The 19,770-nt window shown below is 39.6% G+C and overlaps 1 protein-coding gene across 1 annotated transcript in view; it reads right to left on the reverse strand.

Annotated features, from left to right (window-relative positions):
* Positions 1-440: 440 nt before the first annotated feature.
* Positions 441-19,770, reverse strand: part of LOC125464257 (cytosolic arginine sensor for mTORC1 subunit 2-like) — a 53,350-nt gene continuing 34,020 nt past the window's right edge. Inside the window, exons 3-9 of the mRNA XM_048556527.2 lie at positions 17,953-18,146; positions 16,125-16,257; positions 12,306-12,429; positions 11,752-11,859; positions 9,327-9,409; positions 5,971-6,065; positions 441-1,494 (exon numbers count right to left, since the gene is read on the reverse strand). Of these exons, the coding sequence (XP_048412484.1) occupies positions 1,429-1,494; positions 5,971-6,065; positions 9,327-9,409; positions 11,752-11,859; positions 12,306-12,429; positions 16,125-16,257; positions 17,953-18,146 (803 nt within the window). The 3' untranslated portion in view covers positions 441-1,428. The remainder of the gene's footprint in view (positions 1,495-5,970; positions 6,066-9,326; positions 9,410-11,751; positions 11,860-12,305; positions 12,430-16,124; positions 16,258-17,952; positions 18,147-19,770) is intronic.

Genomic DNA, 19,770 nt, shown 5'->3' on the forward strand with positions numbered 1-19,770 from the left:
GAAATATATATGTTTGTCTGTATAAGTGTGTGAGTGTGCGTGTGTGAGTGTGCGTGTGTGAGTGTGCGTGTGTGAGTGTGCGTGTGCGTGTGCGTGTGCGTGTGCGTGTGCGTGTGCGTGTGTGAGTGTGCGTGTGCGTGTGTGAGTGTGCGTGTGCGTGTGTGCGTGTGCGAGTGTGAGTGTGAGTGTGAGTGTGAGTGTGAGTGTGAGTGTGCGTGTGTGCGTGTGCGTGTGCGTGTGCGTGTGTGCGTGTGCGTGTGTGCGTGTGCGTGTGCGTGTGTGAGTGTGCGTGTGTGAGTGTGCGTGTGTGAGTGTGCGTGTGTGAGTGTGCGTGTGTGAGTGTGCTCTCCACGTAATCAGCTACTGCTTCCTTCAATGTTGCACTGTACCTTTTTTCTTCTCCTAATTGATTTTCATGTTCAGGAACCACACAGACACTATTTGTTTTTGTAAATTAATTCTAATTTTAATAAGACCGAAACAATTCCAATGAAACAAGTTTACAGTCAACCAGATGTCTGTCCAGTATTTAGCCTCACAGTTGGAGCTTCAGTTCCTGAAGCCCAAAATAATAAACTTTTAAATTTAAAAATCACTCCTTAGCATATTCTGGTTGCCATGTGACTAAAGCACCCACTGAATGTTTCATGAATAAAAACCACAAGATGCCAGCTTTCTTATTCCACATTCCTTGATCACATCTGTTAAGCCTCCTGTGATAAATGAAGCTTGTTGTAGTGGAAGAGTAGCAGCACCATTTAAAAACAGATCAACGAAGATTACAACTGCAAGAATGTGAAAATACTCAGTAATGAAATAGATACGTTTTCATGAAAAATTAAAGAATATAGTTCTTTGCAGCCTACATCAGATTAAAAATTCATCCATTGGCTAATTCTAACAGGTGAATAGAGCAATTAGCTTCTTTTCCTCAACCCATTGCAACCTCCTCCAATTTTCTTCAGGTTTATAAATTAAAGACCAATCCTGGGTTGGAGTCTTATTACAACTCAAAACATCAAGGCTTGTAACCTGATTTACTTGCATTACATGGTGTTTTAAGCCATTCCACACACAACATCCAGTTTACCTCAAAAAGCAAAACTGCAACTTTTTCAGGTCTTTGAAAACAAGACCACCCATATACTGAAGGTCTTAGTGCAAAACAGTAATGCAAATTTTCATGGCTGTGCATAAGAGTTCAATCATTGAAGTAGTAAACAGAATTGAACTGAACTTGGAGAAAAATTAGCTAGCCTTATTCTAACTAAATTGTTTAACTATTAAATATCGTAGAAAACCCAGTCTAAATGTCTGCCTTATGCTCTCAGCATAGGTTTTTGAGACACAATAATTCCTGGTCTTCAAAATTTACGCATCAACTTGATGGATGAATACATTGTAAAATATAAAGTCAGGCAGTCTCTGCTATCTTTCACCATTCTGACGTCTCTGCAGCATAGTAATAACGTTATCAATATCTTCTTCAGGCACCTAAGGGATAGAAAGAAATAAGGAGATTAATCTGGCTAAACCGTAGAAACAAACGTTAATTGTTTTTATAAAGACATCTTCACAAACAAAAACTCACACCATGATTATTCCTCACCTATCATGCTGCCTATTTCAAGCCAATGTAAGCGGTAAGTGCTTGCAATTAGAAATGTGTAGTGTTTTTTTTGAGAGTCCTAGAACTATACAGCTTGGAAGTAGACCCTTTGGCCCAACTTGTCCTAGATATCCTAGATTAATCTGGTCCCATTTGTCAGTATTTGGCCCACATCCTTCATATATCCATCTCAAATGCCCTCTAAAATGTTTTAATTTTACCAGTTTCCAACACTTCCTCTGGCAGCCCATCCCATATACACATGAACCTCGATGAGAAAAAGTTGCCCCTTAGATCCCTTTTAAATCTTTCCCTTCTCACCTTAAACCTATGCCCTCTAGTTTTGGGCTCCCCCACCCCGGGGAAAGGGCTTTGTCTTTTTATCATTTACGGGATGAGGAAGTTGCTGGCCAGTCAGCATTTATTGTCGATCCCTAATTGCCCAGAGGGCAGTTAAGCGTCAACCACATTGCTGTGGGACTGGAGTCACATGTAGGCTAGGCCAGGTAAGGGTAGCAGTTTCCATCTCCAAGGACATTAGTGAACCAAATGAGTTTTTCCAATAATCAACAATGGATTCACAGTCATCATTAGTTTCCTAATTCCAGATACTTTTGGAATTCAAATTCCACCGTCTGTCATGGCAGGATTTGAACCCAGGTCCCCAGATCATTATCTGGATCTTTGGATTAACAGTCCAGCCACAATAACACTAGGGCATTGCCTCCCCCTCGATCCATACCCCTCCTGATTTTATACACCTCTAAAGGTCATCCCTCAGCCCCTGACATTCCGAGGAAAATAGTCCCAGCCTATTCAGCCTCTTCCAAAAGCCCAAACCCTCCAAGCCTGGCACCATCATTGTAAGCCTTTTCTGAACACTTAAGTTTCATAGCATCCTTCCCATGGCAGGGATACCGGAACTGCACTCGGTATTCCAAAATGTACCTCAACCAATGTCCTGTACAGTTGCAATATAACCTCCCAACTCTTGTATTCAAAGCACTGGCCAGTAAAGGCAAGCATTGTGAGATACTACCTTGTCTACCTGGGACTCCACTTTAGAAGAACTATTAACTGGCACCCCTGGGTCTCTTTGTTCAGCAACACTCCCCAGGATCTTACCATTAAGTGTACAATCCTACTCTGATTTGCCTTTCCAAAATTCAGCGTCTCACATTTATCTAAATTAAACTCCATCTGCCATTTCTTGGCCCATCGGTCCATTTGATCAAGATCTTGTTATATTCGGAGGTAACCTCCTTTGCTGACTACTACACCTCCAAATTTTACTGTCACTTATGTTCACATCCAAATCATTTTATAAGTGACAAAAAGCAGTGGACATGGCATGGATCCTTATGACAACTGCTGGTCACAGGCCTCCAGTCTGAAAAGCAACCCTCTACCACCACCCTCTGTCTTCTACCCTTGAGCCGGCTCTGTATCGAGATGGCTCGTTTTCACTGAATTCCATGTGATCTACCCTTGCTAACCAGCATACCTTGAGGAACTTTGTCAAATGTCTTACTGAAGTCCATATAGGACTGCGTTGACTGCTTTGCCCTCAAACAAAAACTCAATCAACTTAGTGAGACATGATTTCCCACATAGAAAGCCATGTTGACTATATCCAATCAGTCTTCATTCTAAGCTCATTTTCATCAGTGACAGTCTATCCTTTGCTACGGAATTCCTCAACTAAAGCTGTCTGTCTTTCTAAATCTCTTTCCATATTTAAGAAGTCCCATCCATGGCCAATCCTCTGGCTACTCTTCCAAACTGCTCCTTATTTTAGTCCTGATGTTTGTAAAATAACATCAAATTTTAAGATTTTAAGCCAGCAAAACAGAGGGCTATAAACAAGACTTAAGAAGTTAGTTCTGTTCACCTTAGAGTTGCTTTCATTTAAAAAGGTTACTGGAGTGAAACACAAAACAAATGGTAGGCTGGATTGTGATGCAGAGCAATGCAGGTTCAATTCCCACACCAAGATCACCATGAGGGTCTCACGTTCTCAGCCTCTCCTCTCAGGTGTGGTAACCCTCAGGTTAAACCATTTCTCGTCATATTGCTCCCTTTGTCTTCTGGGACTAGGATGACTTTACCTTTACAATGGAGTACGTTCCTATTGATACAGGAGTCATGCTAAGAAATCAGGGAAGGATTGGATTAACTTAGATCACAAGTTGGTCTTTGCACCGCTACTCCAATAGTACAGATCTTTGGGCTCTGTGCACTGTTTAAAAGAAAGAATGGGACCAGATCCAGTTGAAGCAGCGTTTACATCTTATGGAAAAAAGGCAAATGAGACACCAGGTAATTCAAACATGATCAATGTGAACTTCGAAGTTGATTTTCATTGCTTCCCATCCTCGGTGGGCCATTTTCCAATTTTTTGTTATTTTTATAAAATCTCTAGTTCATCCTGGAGTACTGATTTTTTTTAATGCCTCTCCAAAAGATTAGTTTAGGTACTCCCTAGCAGCTCTAATCACCAAACTTTTCCTTGACAAAATAATAGACAACTGATGAGGATAGGGAAATTAATATTGTGGGAACTTCCAAAAGATCTTTGCTAAAACATCTACTGTATGATATTTTGTCAAAGTTGAAGCTCAAAGGATGAAATGTGGATAGGAAACTGGCTGAAGGACAGAACAGAGCAGTTCTTTTCATATTGTAATCAGGGCTCAATGGGGGATGTAATTTCTCCTTTCAAGGCCTAACAATTATGTAAATCAATTTTTGTTTAGGAATAAACTTCAAGACAGTCAGACTGGCGAAATGGGCAGATACAAAACAAGTGAAATGTTATGCTGAAAAAAGCATGAAATAATTCATTTTATTCTCACAGTCAAAGAAAACAAAGTGAAGAATAAACCTAAATTAGATATTACACTGTTAAAGTGCCTATAGGAATAGACAAGTCCAAGCATTAAGATGTATCTTAATAATCAAACAAGAGCTTGGATATAAATAAAGATATAGGATGTGAAAACAAGGAATTAACTTTTTTTTAAGATCCAAAACTGGTTAGGTCTCAGTTAGACTATTCTGTCCAAATATGGGCACCAACTTTTAGGAAGAAATCAAAGCCTTAGACAAGGGGCACAAGTGATGTACTACAATCATACCACAAATAGCCCAAAATGTCAAATAATTGGTGATCAGAAAATCTGGGATCATTGGTTTTAAAGAGGAGTTGCCGAGGCATGGTGATGCTAGCTAGGTCAGCATTTGTTATCTATCCTTAATGGCCCTGGGCAAGGTGGTGAACCACCGTCATGAACTGCTGTGGTGCAAGGACAACACGTTACTGTTGGGAAGAGAGTTCCGAGAGGTAGACTCAGTGACAGTGATGGAACGGGAATATAGTTCCGAATCAGGATGGTGCGTAGCTTGGAAGGGAACTTGCAGGTTATATTCCATGCATCTGCTGCCTTTAGCCTTTTATCTGGTTGAAGGAGCGCTATAAAATGAATGGCCAAACCAGTTGCTTACCTGTAAATATTCCATGTCTAGGAATTTAAGCCAAAAAAGGAAATGGGTTTAGATGTGCTCTAATTTGTCAGTATAGAAATACCTTCCTAAGACTTGAGAATTGGCAAACATTTTCACAAATTCAAACTGGCTGAAATGTCCAACAGGTTTCAATACACAAACCACATTCCAACGTGGGATGATTTTATCACCACATTGGATGGTCGATTCTTCAATTATAGGGAGGATGAGACATAGAGGGTTTATTCGCTATCAGATGATTATTCCATGACTGTTAGTGCTACCATAGACATTAAAAGAAATTACAAAAATGACAAGGGGAGGCTGGCAGAGAAGAATTTTCAACAGTCAGGATTTTAACCTTTGCCACCCCCCCCCCCCACCACTTCCCACACCACAAGAACTTTGTTTGGCATTGATTCACATAAATACATTCTTCCAGCAGCAGCTCCTTCCACAATGATCCAGCTCCATAACATCCGATCGTTCATACCTTCTCACTCCGAAAAGAGTTTGCAGCTTTCTGAAGGAGACACTCATATAGTAGTCTCCTTCAGACAAAAAAGGTTTCTTACGCACTGCCTGGAGCATAAACTCATTACAGAGAGGAAACAGCAAAATAAACTCATTCAGCAAGTGAATCACAAGAAAAAATTATTGTACTTCTCCACTACTTTGCACAAGAAAAAATTATTGTACTTCTCCACTACTTTGCACAAGAAAAAATTATTGTACTTCTCCACTACTTTGCACAAAAGTATCTTTCACTTTCTTTAATCCAACAATATCCAATAAAGCCCATTGCTTTTGAGCAAATGGGCAACATGTAAATCTGCAGAGAAGAAACAAACTCTTACCAGTGCATGGTCAAAATTGAAGGTGCTGATATAGTACGCAGAAATGTCAGCATTTGCTAGAGGCTCAGATATCTGTGCAACAATCCCACATTCATCTGAACAGACAGATTAAAAAGTATCAGGATTTGCATATAACAGAGATCAAACAACTGACATTACTGCACACTGCATTTACAATAATTATCTTCATTGCATTATGCTTACATTCAATAGAACCTCCATTACATTAAGCCCGGACAATCTCAGCTCCAGCATCTAAGAATGATACGCAACGGCAAATACACATTTGCAAGTGAAGCTGAAATAGATGAGGGCGCTTCCCCTTTGAATTTAAGTTCAACAAACTACCAAACAGACAGTTAATGAGTTTTTGTTAAATAAACATACAGATCTCAATAAAATCAGCCACACAGATTAGATTTGCACTAAAGTGCATAGACAGACCCGAAGTAGCATTCCAAAACTCAAGCCCAAAATGAAGGAGTTCAGAATTGCAACAGTGACCTTTCCCCACCTCCGAGATTAGTCATGAGCAATTATTAACTGATGTGCTGCTTATTCAAAAGGATGACAGATAACTGATAGGCAAAAACAAGTCTTGGCTGTTTATCATCTTTCGAGATAGAAATTGGAATAAAATCATGTCACAATATAAGGGACATTGACTAGCTTAACTATATAAAATGTGAACTTAGAAATAAATGGGACTGTAAACCCAATACAAGGCAGTGCAAAAAAAGGCAAAGAATCACAACTATTTTAGGAAAAGTATCCATTTGATTCTACAGCCAAAGTCAACAAACAAAAAAAACAAATCTAACTTGGAAACGAGCAAGTCAACAGTCACTTGTTACTATGACTGACAGTTGCATCTCTCGGAGACTGTAATACAAGTATCATATCCCCAATAGTAATTACAGGCTATTTTCCCCGACATACAGTAAGCAAATTATTTGAAGCACTGTTTTAACAGTGATGTAAAAAAGTCCTGGTTCCCATTTCTGTTTAAAAGGTTGCCTGAATTACATGCATTACATTGTGTTGTGCAAAGGGCAGCACTGAGGAAGTTTAAAGATTTAGCAACCCATTACCAGATTCACATGAAGCAACACTAGGCCTCTGTTTCACATCTCCCCTCAGCTTGAGCTCCACCAGGACCGAACCCACTGCCTGGACTCCATTCCCGATGAAATACCAGTCAGTCAGTCTCCAAGCCTGGTCCTCGTGTTATTTGGAGTTGCCCCGTACTTCTTCCTTGATGTGATCCAGGGTCAGTTTTTATTTTGGGTTGGGGTAGATGCGAGTTTACTGAAATTCTTTTCTATCAGGAGTTCACAACCTTCTTGTTTTTAAATCACCATCCTTCCCACACCAATCTTATAAAACAGCTACGAGTACTTGTCTTTTACTACATTCAGTCATGGAATTAAACATGGATAGTTACTATTTAGCTTCACTTATCGCAAACAAAATGTGTATATTTTCTTACAACCCGTGATCAGAACTTCCCCTTCGGGTGTGGAATTCAATTAAATAGTACAGCAGCGAGCTTTTGCAAGTAAAAAAGTAAAAGGTTATTTATTTGTTAGCACTTAAACCAACACCATCTCAAACATGTGAAGTCAACACACAATGTCACAAATGAACAAAATTAAACACAAATACACAAATTTAAATTCTCAGCCCTCGATTAATCATCTCCAGTCTCTCATGTAGCAGGTCAAATTATTTCAAAACTTTAAATTTGAATTGAGAGTGTTGTAAAGCAAAGAATTCTCATCACGCTGCAATGTTCTTGTCTAATTTCTCACATTACTTTTTATGAACAAGAAAAGGAAAGCTTTGGCTGCCTTATAGTTTCAATAGTTTTGGTAGTTTAAATGACCAAGGCTACTCAATTCTTCAAGCCTCAAAAAAAAAGATGCCTCAAAAAGTGATATGGAGAGAGTCCTTTCCAAATTAAAAAAGTCTTGCGTTCACATTCTAAACCTGTGCTCAGGTTCAGCAACTTTTGACGATCAGTCTATTGCGGATGGGGAAAGCCGCTGCAATACAACAGAAAGTTGAAAGGGTCTATTCCCTTCTCACAGAGATGGGGTTTCAACACTTCCTTTTGTCTAGCAAGAAACAAGAAGGTAGACAATCTAGAAATCTATGGGCATTGTGAATTGGTCAGTCCATCCTTAAATAAAGAGGTACGTAAATTCACCAGAGTTCTGTGGGTGTCCATATTAAATAAAGTATTCACTTGAAACTTGGTACTGTCTTGATGCACAAATATCAAATGTCACATGATTCGTAGCAGCCATTTTTAGAGTATTTAAAATAGGAGCAGATGGCCCATTCAGGCCCTTGACCCTGCCTTGCCATTCATCATAAACATGGCTGATCTTTTACTTCAGTGCCATTTTCCTACACTATCTCCATATCTATTGCTATCTTTAGTACTTCAAAATCTGTTATCTTCATCTTGAACATACACAAATAAATGAGCAGCTGGGGCCAGTGACATGAGGTAATGTCACTGGATCAATAATTATTTCCACACAGAATGTGAACTGAAAATAACCCTGAAAGATTATTTATTCAATCACCATTCACAGGGATCATGCAATCATAAGGACAATTCACTGTTGGAGGCCAACGTTAAAGAGGAACAACTTTTTTTAAAATAAGTGTTAGCGTCAGTGTCACCAAGAGAAACAAAGTTGCAGACAACATTCAGAGATGCACTTTTGAGCAAAGGTCACAAACTGCAGGATAATTTCATAACATTCACTCTGTCAACGCAGTATGAGTCAGACAACCTCATTCGAGTCAACACTAAATAAGAACCAAAAGAACTGCGGATGCTGTAAATCAGGAACTAAAACAAAGTTGCTGGAAAAGCTCAGCAGGTTTGGCAGCATGTGTGGAGGAGAAAACAGAGTTAACGTTTCAAGTCCAGTCACCCTTCCTCATTTCTGTTTTTTTCCTTCACAGATGCTGCCAGACCTGCTGAGCTTTCCCAGCAACTTTGTTTGAGTGCCTCATTCAAGTTAACCCAGGTAAGAAAAGCAGTTGCTGATTACATTCCCAGTGATTAATGCTCTACAAACGAATTTTCATCCCATTTATTTCTGGTCAAACGCTAAAAGGTTGTTGTCAGCCATAATGCACTCGTTAAAGTGAATGAATTTTCAAACAAGTTCTGGTTCACCTCCATTGAAATCAACCTGCACATCCATCGGAGGCTCTTTGTAGGGAAATTAAAACTAGGGTCATTAGCTCATTTAAATCTCCAGATATCAATCGCTCATCCAGCTTTTAATGTAACACTGGGAGCAAGTACGAAAGTGAGCAACATTCATAATTACCAAATCCCAATGGCTGTCCACCTATTCGCACCATCCTCCATAACTCACTCGACGCACTGGTGAGCAGCAGATTGCTAGGGAATCTGTCAAGTGGAAACAGATGGTCAAGTTGAAACATTGCAAAGTGCTTATTTGGCCCCTTGGTGACCCATTGTGAACGCAACCCACACCATTAAAACAAACTGCCCCGGGTAAAAGAGCAGCATACAAATAAGTAAATAAATAAATTTCTAAAGATAAATCAGGCTTAAATATGCAATGTTCGTGCACCCACACATTTGTATTACTTGTCCCTGGCTTACTACCTCTAGACAATTATCCATCCCAATCCTCAGCATAGATGATGATGAGAAAGTGCCATTCTGCCCAAAGACAAAATGTTGGCATACATCAATCCAACCAACTATCCACCAGGCTCATTTCTGCACACAAAAATGGAAAATAAAGGGGTGGGGAGAGAATGTAAAGTGAACTAAAATCATTCAAGATACCAGCAAAGCAGAGCTTAGGAAAGAATGCATTAAAATCAGGACTTTGATGGATAAGGAGGTAAACAGAACTACAGAGCACAAGCCTTAAAAAGCTGATGCAAAATGAAACAAGAACTAACTGCAATTAAAGAATAATACAAAACAAAACTGCAAACTGCTGGAAATCCAGCAAAAAAAAGTGCTGGAGAAACTCAGCAGGTCTGGCACTATCTGTGGAAAGAAAGCAGAGATCATGCTTTAAGTTCAGTGACACTTCTTTTTGCCCAGTTTCTCCAGCAACTTCTGCAAGTTAAGAATACGTTAGCCCATCTATATGGCGATACACAGTACCGTCCATAAAAGTGGAAAATCAAGGCCTTAATAGGCTGCTGAAAAACAAGCATATTATGATTTATAGAGAGAATGATTGCAGAAAGATCGACTAGAAATTTAAATCACGGCAAGGCATAATACAATTACAAAAAAAAAAGGACCAAACCAAAAGTGCATTATAGCAGCTACACCTATTGCGAAAAACATCAGGTCAGAGAAGAATAGTGACAGTACAGAAATAAAATCCACATGGTTGAGATAAAATGATATTAAAGGATTGGTTACAATACTTAGGGTAAGCTGTAGGCCACCTAAAGTGATGGCAGAATAAATATACAAATAAAATCAAAAATATTAAGTAGCAGAATAAGAATTAGGGGCAGGGGCATTTCCACCATTTTTATAATAGCCAACTGACCAAGAGATACAAGGTAAACAGAATAGGGGAATCAGTTCCTATAATAATAAACAAGATTCAAATCTAATCCAAAAAGTGTTCAAGAAGCTGAACAAAGGAGGGGATTTACTTCTGGATCTAGTAATAGGTAGTGAGCCAGGGTAGCTATTAAAAAAAGTTATAAGCGTAGTGGCCACATCTTTTATGCTGTAAGATGCTGCTTCCCAAACATTTTCTACACTGTGATCCCTAATCAAGGTTTGAAAATTTTCAAGGCCAGTGACAGCCTGTCAGTTGTAACTGCAGTCCAAACTCCACAGCAGTTAGTACAGCCCCATGTCCCACATTGGAAAGCCCTGCTTTAAGATAATAACTGAGAAGGCTATCAAATATGACAAAGATAAGAATAACAGATTGGGGAAATGCTGATCTCAAAAGAGGCTGAGAACAGAACTTCAAAAAAAAAAAGCCGATGATAATATCAGCAAGTGGAAAATGTTTTAAGCACGTAATACTTCAGAAAAGTTTGCAAGATCTCAAAGATGCTGCAGATGAAGTTTGCAACAATGGTACAAGGCATATGGGATGTCGATGATGTAGCATGAAGAATGAAGGTGGAATTCTTCTCCAGACAGCAGAAACAAATCAAGGGAAATTTAATATAGATGCTAAAAAATATGATCATGTTTGACAGCATAGCTTAGGGAGAACACAAACTTAACAAAATGACAAAAGAAACAGAGGGAAGAAGCTTTACGAGTTAGTGATTTAGAAAGCACAGCCTGAACAGGGATATGGAAATACACAGAACAGTAACTTCCAAAGGGAATTGGTTATGACCTCAAAAATGTAAACTTTTCAAGGAGTATAGCGGAGATGAAATTCGATGACTATTTGAAAGAGCTAACATCAATGTGTGTAAAATGGCTTCCTTCTACTTTACAAGATTTTACACATATAACGAGAAAAAGCGAGCATCAGAAAATCAGTTTCATTTTGGGGCTTTTGAAGCAGCACAATTCAGTAAGTGACTTGCTGCCATACTTACAAACCAGAGTAAAGTTGGCCCAGATTGCCAAGCTCACTCTTTTCAGACAGTAGGGTCCATTGTTTGGGGGAAAAACAAATAGTCAAATAACAACATGAAAATGTATTTCGCTGACTTTAGTACATTCCAAAATCCTTACTGTCACAAAGTTCTCTTAAGAATTTCAAGAGCACTAACCTCTTCTGTGTCTGTGTGTCCACTACAATTGAAATATAGCCATCGATCAACGAAAAAGAAAAAAAACGAATGTAGTCAAGATCCTGATCAGCAGACCGAGCTTTCAAACTGCAACAGAAGGATATATTAAGCTCTCTGCATTTCCTTTTCAGAAGCAGTCACAAATTCATTTCAATCTTTTGCATTCTGTGAAATCAATCTCAGTTAAAAAGTACATCAGGGTATGAAAAGGATGCAATCTTTTATCTGATATTGACTCTGAATCAGAAAATCCCCATGAACTAATCTCAGGTCACATGGTGGAATCTTGTATTCCAAGTAAGAAACTGGATGGGTAGATTGTACAAAGATCGTACTGACTTGACAGATGTTTTAGATAAACATATTCAGTTAATAGACAGAAAAAAACAAAACTCAAAAATGACAGCATGCAGACACTCAATCCATCAAACCTCTTATAACGGATCCAAGCATAAAGGGTTCTCTGGATTACACAGTAAGCAATTACTATATTAAGCACCATATATCAAAAGAACTTTTCAAAAGATTGAAACCTTGCAGAGTAGAACATTACATCCATGAGAATAGTGGCAATAGTGGAAAGAGTATCTGGGTCCAAGCTCATTACACAGAACTGGTTCTTGGGACTTAACACTGGATGAACTGTGGGGCTGACAGCTGTAAATAGAGAAGAGTAATGGTTAGGTTCAGGTTAAGAGCTCACAGAAAAAAAAAATGAAGCTTTTAAACTCCTCCAGTCTCTAGCCATCATTAAGGGTGGTTTTTTGAGCATCTCTAGAGGAGGCGACATCGGGGAAACCAAGCAGAGGCTTGGAGACTACTTTGTGGAACACCCATGCTCGGTTCATGACAAACGGCTGCACCTCCCAGTCACAAATCACTTCAACTCCCCCTCCCACTCCTTGGACAACATGTCCATCCTGGGCCTCCTCCAGTGCCACAATGATGCCACCTGAAGGCTGCAGCAACAGCACCTCCTATTCTGTTTGGGAACCCTGCAGCCCAACGGTCTCAATGTGGGCTTCACAAGCTTCAAAGTCTCCCCACCCCCAGCCGCATCCCCAAACTAGTTCAGCTTGTCCCTACCTCCTTGATCTGTCCGTCCTCCCTTGACTGACCAATCCCCACCTACATTCACCTTTACTGGCTCCATCCCCACCTCCTTGACCCATCTGTCTCCTCTCCACCTATCATCTCTATCCATCTTCCATCCACCTCCCCGACTCTCCCTATTTATTTCAGAATCCCCTACTCCTCCCCCATTTCTGAAGGCTCCATGCCCAAAGTGTCAGCTTTCCTGCTCCTCTGATGCAGCTTGGCCTGCTGTGTTCATCCAACTCTACACTTTGTTATCTCAGATTCTCCAGCATCGCAGTTCCTACTAATCGCTGATATACCTACAACTTCTAGTTTTGGCACCCTCGCTGCAAATGAAAAAAATTCCTTTTACATAGTTGCCATCACCTCCTGTGATCATCATAAAGCCCTTTTATCAGATAAACCACAAGTGCCTTTTCTAAATAAAAAGTGCTTCGGCCAATTCAGCCTAGATCCTCTTGGTTTTGCTACCATCCTTGAGAATTTTTTTATTCTTTCATCAACGCCTCTACATTTTTGTTAAGACTATTGAGACACGAACGCTGCATTCATTTCTGCTGACTACCACATGTGGTTTACTTTCAGTAAAAGTTCAACAAAACGGTTCTGCCTGTCAACTCCATCCAATGCTTATTTTATTTAAACTGGCCTTATTAACCTGTGCTGTTAATTTTAGTGATTTGTGTTTTGTACTCCGAAGATCCCGCTGCTCCTCCAATCCATTCAGCCACCCATTATTCAAAACAGACTGTGGTGCCCTTAATTTTCCCATCAAAAATGCACCACTTCAAACTTATCTATATTAAAGTTAATTTTCCAACTGTAGGCTCAATCTGCAAGCTTTGTTCACAAGAAAAAGGAACTGGAGTAGACCATTTTGTCCGTGAAGCATTCTTTTCCACTAAAGATCATCTGTATGTAACTCCACTTTCCTGCCAGTCCCTCAGAACCCTCAACTGCCTTTTAGATAAAATAAAATCCCTCCAGTTGAACCTTGAACATTGTTAGGGAAGGGGAAAATGGTGAACCCCTCTGATAATTAAATTAGAACACAAAGCCCCAATCTGTTATGACGGGAGTAGGTGTTCCCCTCTAATAATTAACCCTAAAATACCCAGGGAAGCTTGTCTTTCTCCTCATAATCTATTAAAAGTGGTTAAAAGAAAAAAAAGTCTCCGATCTCCACTTTATAAGTGACAAGAAACAATTTATTTATTTAATTCAACAGTGAACAAATTAACAGAATTCCTAACAAACTGACAATTCCCCCTTAGACTAACAACTTCCTAACTGGGCTAAATTCTGCTGGAGTACTGTGTTTAGTCAAACAAGTCCCACTTAAACCCAGTTAATAAAAAGGCAATGAATTATAACTTAATCTCTCCAAGTTTGCCTAGATTGTCTTCTTGAATATTCTGTCTTCTCCAGTCTCGTCACTAACACCTTTCTTCTGCTAATTCTGCTGTCAGGAATGTTTTATCTCTATAGCTTCTTCAATGAGGACTTTAAGCTAAAATACCACGGTACTTTTGTTTAATTAGATGGGCCTTCTCCGAGAGCTCAATGGTGCTAACTCTGGCAGGTGGCAGATGGCCCTCCACAAATTTTCCAAAATGCCTTCATCTTATGTACCCATAAATACAATTTAATTCTTATATTATGATTGAAAACCTGAAACCAACACCAGATTTAAATTCAATTGGCTTGCTGTATCTAGGTGCTTGGTTTAAGTTAACTGGCCAAATTCAAACTTCTTGCCTTGGAAAAAGTGCTGCTTGGCTGTTCTTTAAAAAAGTTTCCATTCAGGCATTCTGAGCACCTGCATTTATAAACCTCTAAGCATAAACAAAGCACAAGCTCTTAAAAGGGACCACGGCACTCTTCTCTCCAATGATGATTTTTAACCAACAAATTCTAACTTTCTGCTTTCCAATTCATGAATACTCTACCCAACTTCACAACAACATATTCAAACGATCCACTGCTTCCTGCGCTGGTAGAGTTATCCAAAGTCTTGTGACCATCTGAAGAAAGAAGCTATTTCTCATTTCACACTTAATAAAGAGGCCCCTCATTTGTAAAGGATGCATTTTAGTTCCAGATTCATCATGCAGCTAAACATCCTCGCAACATTGAACTTATCAAGCCTCTTCAGGTTCCTAATTTTTCCCCAAGGAAAAACCCATCTCTCATTCCACCTCTCTCTTCATACCAGGAATCGACCTAATTAATCCTGCTCTAAACTTTTATTTGTTCATTAAATGCTGGCTCAGCCAGAAATATTTCTTGTCCATCCCTAAGTGCCCCATGAATAGAGGTTATTTCGGACGGCAGTTCAGAACAAAGTGCATTAATGTGGATCTGAAGCCACATGTAGGCCAGACCAGGTAAGGATGGCAGATTTCTTTCCCCAAAAGGACAATGATGAAACAGATTTATTTTGAAACAACCAATAGTGGTTATGCCTCTAACACGAACATATCCTGCAAAAGACCGGAACTCTAGCCACATCATATCAGTATCCTGTATAATTGTAGTCTTCCCTCCTCCATTCTCCTTGCAATAAAAGGCCAGCATTCCATTTACTTGCCTAATTACTTGCTGTACTTGCATGTTAACCATATACGAGGACATCTGGAGCCTGCTGTACCACATTCTTTCCTATTAAATGTTCTTCTTGCCAAGGTGGACAACTTCACACTTTCCCCATTTAATAGTCCATCTGAAGTTTTGTTCACTTAATGCATCTCTAGCTCTTTGCAGTTTCTTCACATCCCACTGTCCATTTGCTTTCCTACCTATCTTTGCAACATCAGCAAATCTGGCTGTAAGGCAGTCAGTCCTGTCACCAAGTTTTTAATCCAGATTGCAAATAGTCAAGGCCCAGCACATTTGCCTTTTATACTCCATTAGTTACAGTTTGCCAACCTGAAAACTACCCATTTATCCCAACCCTAGGTTTCCTGTTCACTAGCCAATCCTTCATTCAGCTTCTTTACCACTTCCAACACCAATGTTATCTTATGCAGCAGCCTTTTATTTGGCAAATTGCTAAATGCCTTTTGGAAACCAAAATTTAAAAAACACACATATACAGGCTCCCCTTTATCCATACCCCCATCCAGTTATCATATATTTAGTCACATTCTTTGATATTACAGCTTTGACATTTGAATGACAGTCTCATGAGAGACCTGCACTAGTCACGAGATATACGACAGTTATGAAACTCTAATCAGGCCATTTTCCCTTACCAGTTTTGGGTTTTGTGAAGCCATTTGTGACATTGTTAGTATCTACTGGGACTGATTCACCATTCTCCTCCTTGAAGATACTGAATTCTTCAGAAAGGGTGTGAATGACGGCCGGTAAATCACTCTCCCGTACCTGACCATACAAATTGGAGAATGTAAACGTACAAGCAAAGGACAACAGCACTGATTTCACACAAGTGTTAAAGGCTCTAAATGAAATGTATTTGCACATATTCAAATCCTAGATCTCAGTAAGCCTGAACCCACAGCACCACACGACATAGTAATTCAGAGAGTCAGGTTTACTCATTTACATCTTAAGGATGCTCAATTGGTGAGCATACAGAGGTCAAAACAGTTTGTAGTGCAGTGGATAACAAAGTGTGGGGCTGGATGAACACAGCAGGCCAAGCAGCATCTTAGGAGCACAAAAGCTGACGTTTCGGTGGGGGGGGGCGTGGTGGTGGTCTAGGCCCAAAACGTCAGCTTTTGTGCTCCCAAGATGCTGCTTGGCCTGCTGTGTTCATCCAGCCCCACACTTTGTTATCCTCGGATTCTCCAGCATCTGCAGTTCCTTTTTATCTGTGTAGTGCATTGGGCCAGCTTATGTTCTACCAGTTCCAATTGTTCATTTATAAAGCCCCAAAAATGCTTGGTGCCAACATTACATATAAAAAGTGATGAATTCCCAAGAATAAACACCTCAAGCAATGACAAATTAATACAATTTGAGAAACATGCATTCTTTTTCACGTTGCAACGTAAGATGGAGCATTTTGTCAACGTCTTATGAAATTCTCTCACAGCAAGACAGTCCAGTCAATTTTGCCATTCTAGGCCTGACCACTTCCTTGAATTCCATTCAATTTCAGTTTCACAGGTAGGTCTTTAACAAGAAGATTGTTGAGATTAAAGATAATGAAAATATGTACCAAGTATCAAATCTGCATAAGTCATGATGCAACCAATATTCAGATTTATAAAGATAGTAGGAACTGCCAATGCTGGAGAATCTGAGATAACAAGGTGTGAAGCTGGATGAACACAGCAGGCCACAATCAGAGGAGCAAGAAAGTTTGATGTTTCGGGTTGATAGTACTGTTTATTAGTTCGTCTGATGCCTAGTTAAAGCTGCAGACAAAATTAAACACCCTTGTTTAAAAGAGGAGACCATGTATAAAAACATAAGATTATGACAGAAGGGTCTAGATCCGAAACGTCAGCTTTCCTGCTCCTCTGATGCTGCTTGGCCTGCTATGTTCATCCAGCTGAACACCTTGTTATCTCAGATTATGACATAATAACAGATTTTTAAGTAAATATGGGGGTATCTTTCTTGTCTGTCTTAATCAATTCTGACTTTATATTTAGATGAATTCTATTTTCATTGAATTATTCATTCATAAATTTAAATTTTCAATGCCAATTTTCACATCTACCTCCCAATATGATTTCTTGCAAACATATGCCTGAGACAGCATCACCTGTGAATCAACTTACATTAACATCATGCTGGCTAACTAGACCATTATCCTCCATAATCAGAAACTTCACAGCAATTTCTAAAAGGGCACCAGATGTAACCATAAAACAGCTGCAGATCAGGGAAGGTATTATCACATATTGAACCCAAGGCAGCAAGTTAGATAACACTGATTTTGTGTCTACCACATGACCATGATGCTGTATACCAGATAGAAACATTTGCACCCAATAAATAAACTGACGCTTCCCCAAGCACACATTTCCTAAAGATTAAGATGTTATTCAGTATCACTGGCTGCAGGAGACTTCACAAAATGTTGAGAAAGACCGATTTTGTGCTCACCAGTATGAAGTCAGTCTGGTATGTTGATAACAGGAATACAGAAACATTATGTAGGGCTAGAGGAGCGATCACTGATTTTGCTATCTTTGTCACTCCAATTGTCTGAGAACTAGTTGATGAATGACCATTGGACACAACATTCAGTGCCAACCATGTTGCTTCCGCCACTTGTAGATAGTCTGTCTGAGGCAATTCTGAAACCGAAGGAGGGGGAAGAGAGAGAGATATCAGGTTACCAGAACAGACCAGTTCAATAAATGAGTTCCATTCTATTCAATCAGTATATAGTATAGGAGAAGTGGTCAATGAATCAATGACCACTCTTTTTTCCTTCATATACAAATTCTAATCCAAGGGAGGTGGAAAACCACAAGTAAAATCTGAGAAATAAATTCTCAATAAAAGAAGAAGGTGATTCTTCTCCAAAGAGAACCAACTAGGTTCTACAGCATAGCATTGCTATAAATATATATACGAATTTTTTAAAAAAGAGCATATAGTTCAAGCAGGGTTGCTGGAGAAGACTGTGGTCATAGATGGACATGAAAGGAAAACTTAAAAATTCTAAAATCAAGGCATTGTCAGTCTAGGAACCCACATAGACCAAATGGATATGGGGATTTAGGCCTGGTCCAGGTCGGGATGTCTTAGGAGCCCTTGGAAACAAAGGTAGGTTAGTCCCAATTCTGAGATTCCCTAATTTCAGGAGTATCTTTTGAGGGTATGGACTGCTTCAGGTCATGAGGTACATCATGCACTCGCAACCTGGCCAGCTCCACAGCCAAGACAAATAACCCTCTGCAATTTGCATGGAGTCAGACCAGCTTATTAAAGAGCTGTGGATCGTGGCATCTCCTAGACATCATGAGCCCTAGTCTGCACGAGGGAACATTTTGAAAGACAAGTTCTAAAGACCTTCTCACACCCCAATGCCAGGTTATGCCCCACCATCCCAAAGCCTTTGCCACCAAGCTATGGAACGGTCATGCCCATTTGACATATAATATTTTGTACAGAACCAGCAAATCCCCATACGGACAAGATGAGTTGTTAAAATTAAGCTTTTTGAATCAAATTGTTGTTCATTTATTACTTTCCATCGTGTTAAAAAAAATCCTTTAACTCCAGGACAATAGAAGTGACAGTCAGAGTCTCTAAAGTATTAATACCAGACATTGTAAGCAATTTAAACCTCTTAAATCTTGTGTAAATAAATATGTGCAATTGACAGCAGGGATCAGAGAGACAGATTAGTAAATTAAACAAGGTTTTCTCTGGTGCTCAAGTATTTCACAGAGAAATGAATTTCTGGGCTATCCCTCAAGAATTCACAATGAGGCTTAGCATCGGGGGAATATAGCAGAGTAGGAGGGTACAGCCTGCTAAGGAACAGTAGGGTATGAGAGGGGCAAGTCAGAGGACCTTACATTTTCATTGTCACAACTATAACATCTCTCAGTGCTAAAGCTGGCCAATTAACAGCTCACTTCTTATCCACCAGTCTGTGGCTGCCAAAAAATTTCTTCCTTGTGCCAGATGGACCACGCCAATGGAAATGCCAGCCCAGAAAGTTTCCCCAATTCTCATCACCTGCCTCTGTGCAAATTAGGATACAAGTAGCAGAGTTTTGGATGAGTTTCAAAATTAAAGAAAGGTGCAAGCTAGAAAGATAGCTTAGAGAACATTGGAATAGCTCAGAATCAGTCAGAGGATCTTCATTTTTCATAACTGTCATGGCAGAAAAAAAATTGGAAAATAAAACAAATGCCCAGTGGCATTGAACCCTTACACACAAAATATTACATTTAATGCAGTAAT

The sequence above is a fragment of the Stegostoma tigrinum genome, chromosome 26 (genome assembly GCF_030684315.1).
Source record: "Stegostoma tigrinum isolate sSteTig4 chromosome 26, sSteTig4.hap1, whole genome shotgun sequence".
Taxonomy (NCBI): Eukaryota; Metazoa; Chordata; class Chondrichthyes; order Orectolobiformes; family Stegostomatidae; genus Stegostoma; species Stegostoma tigrinum.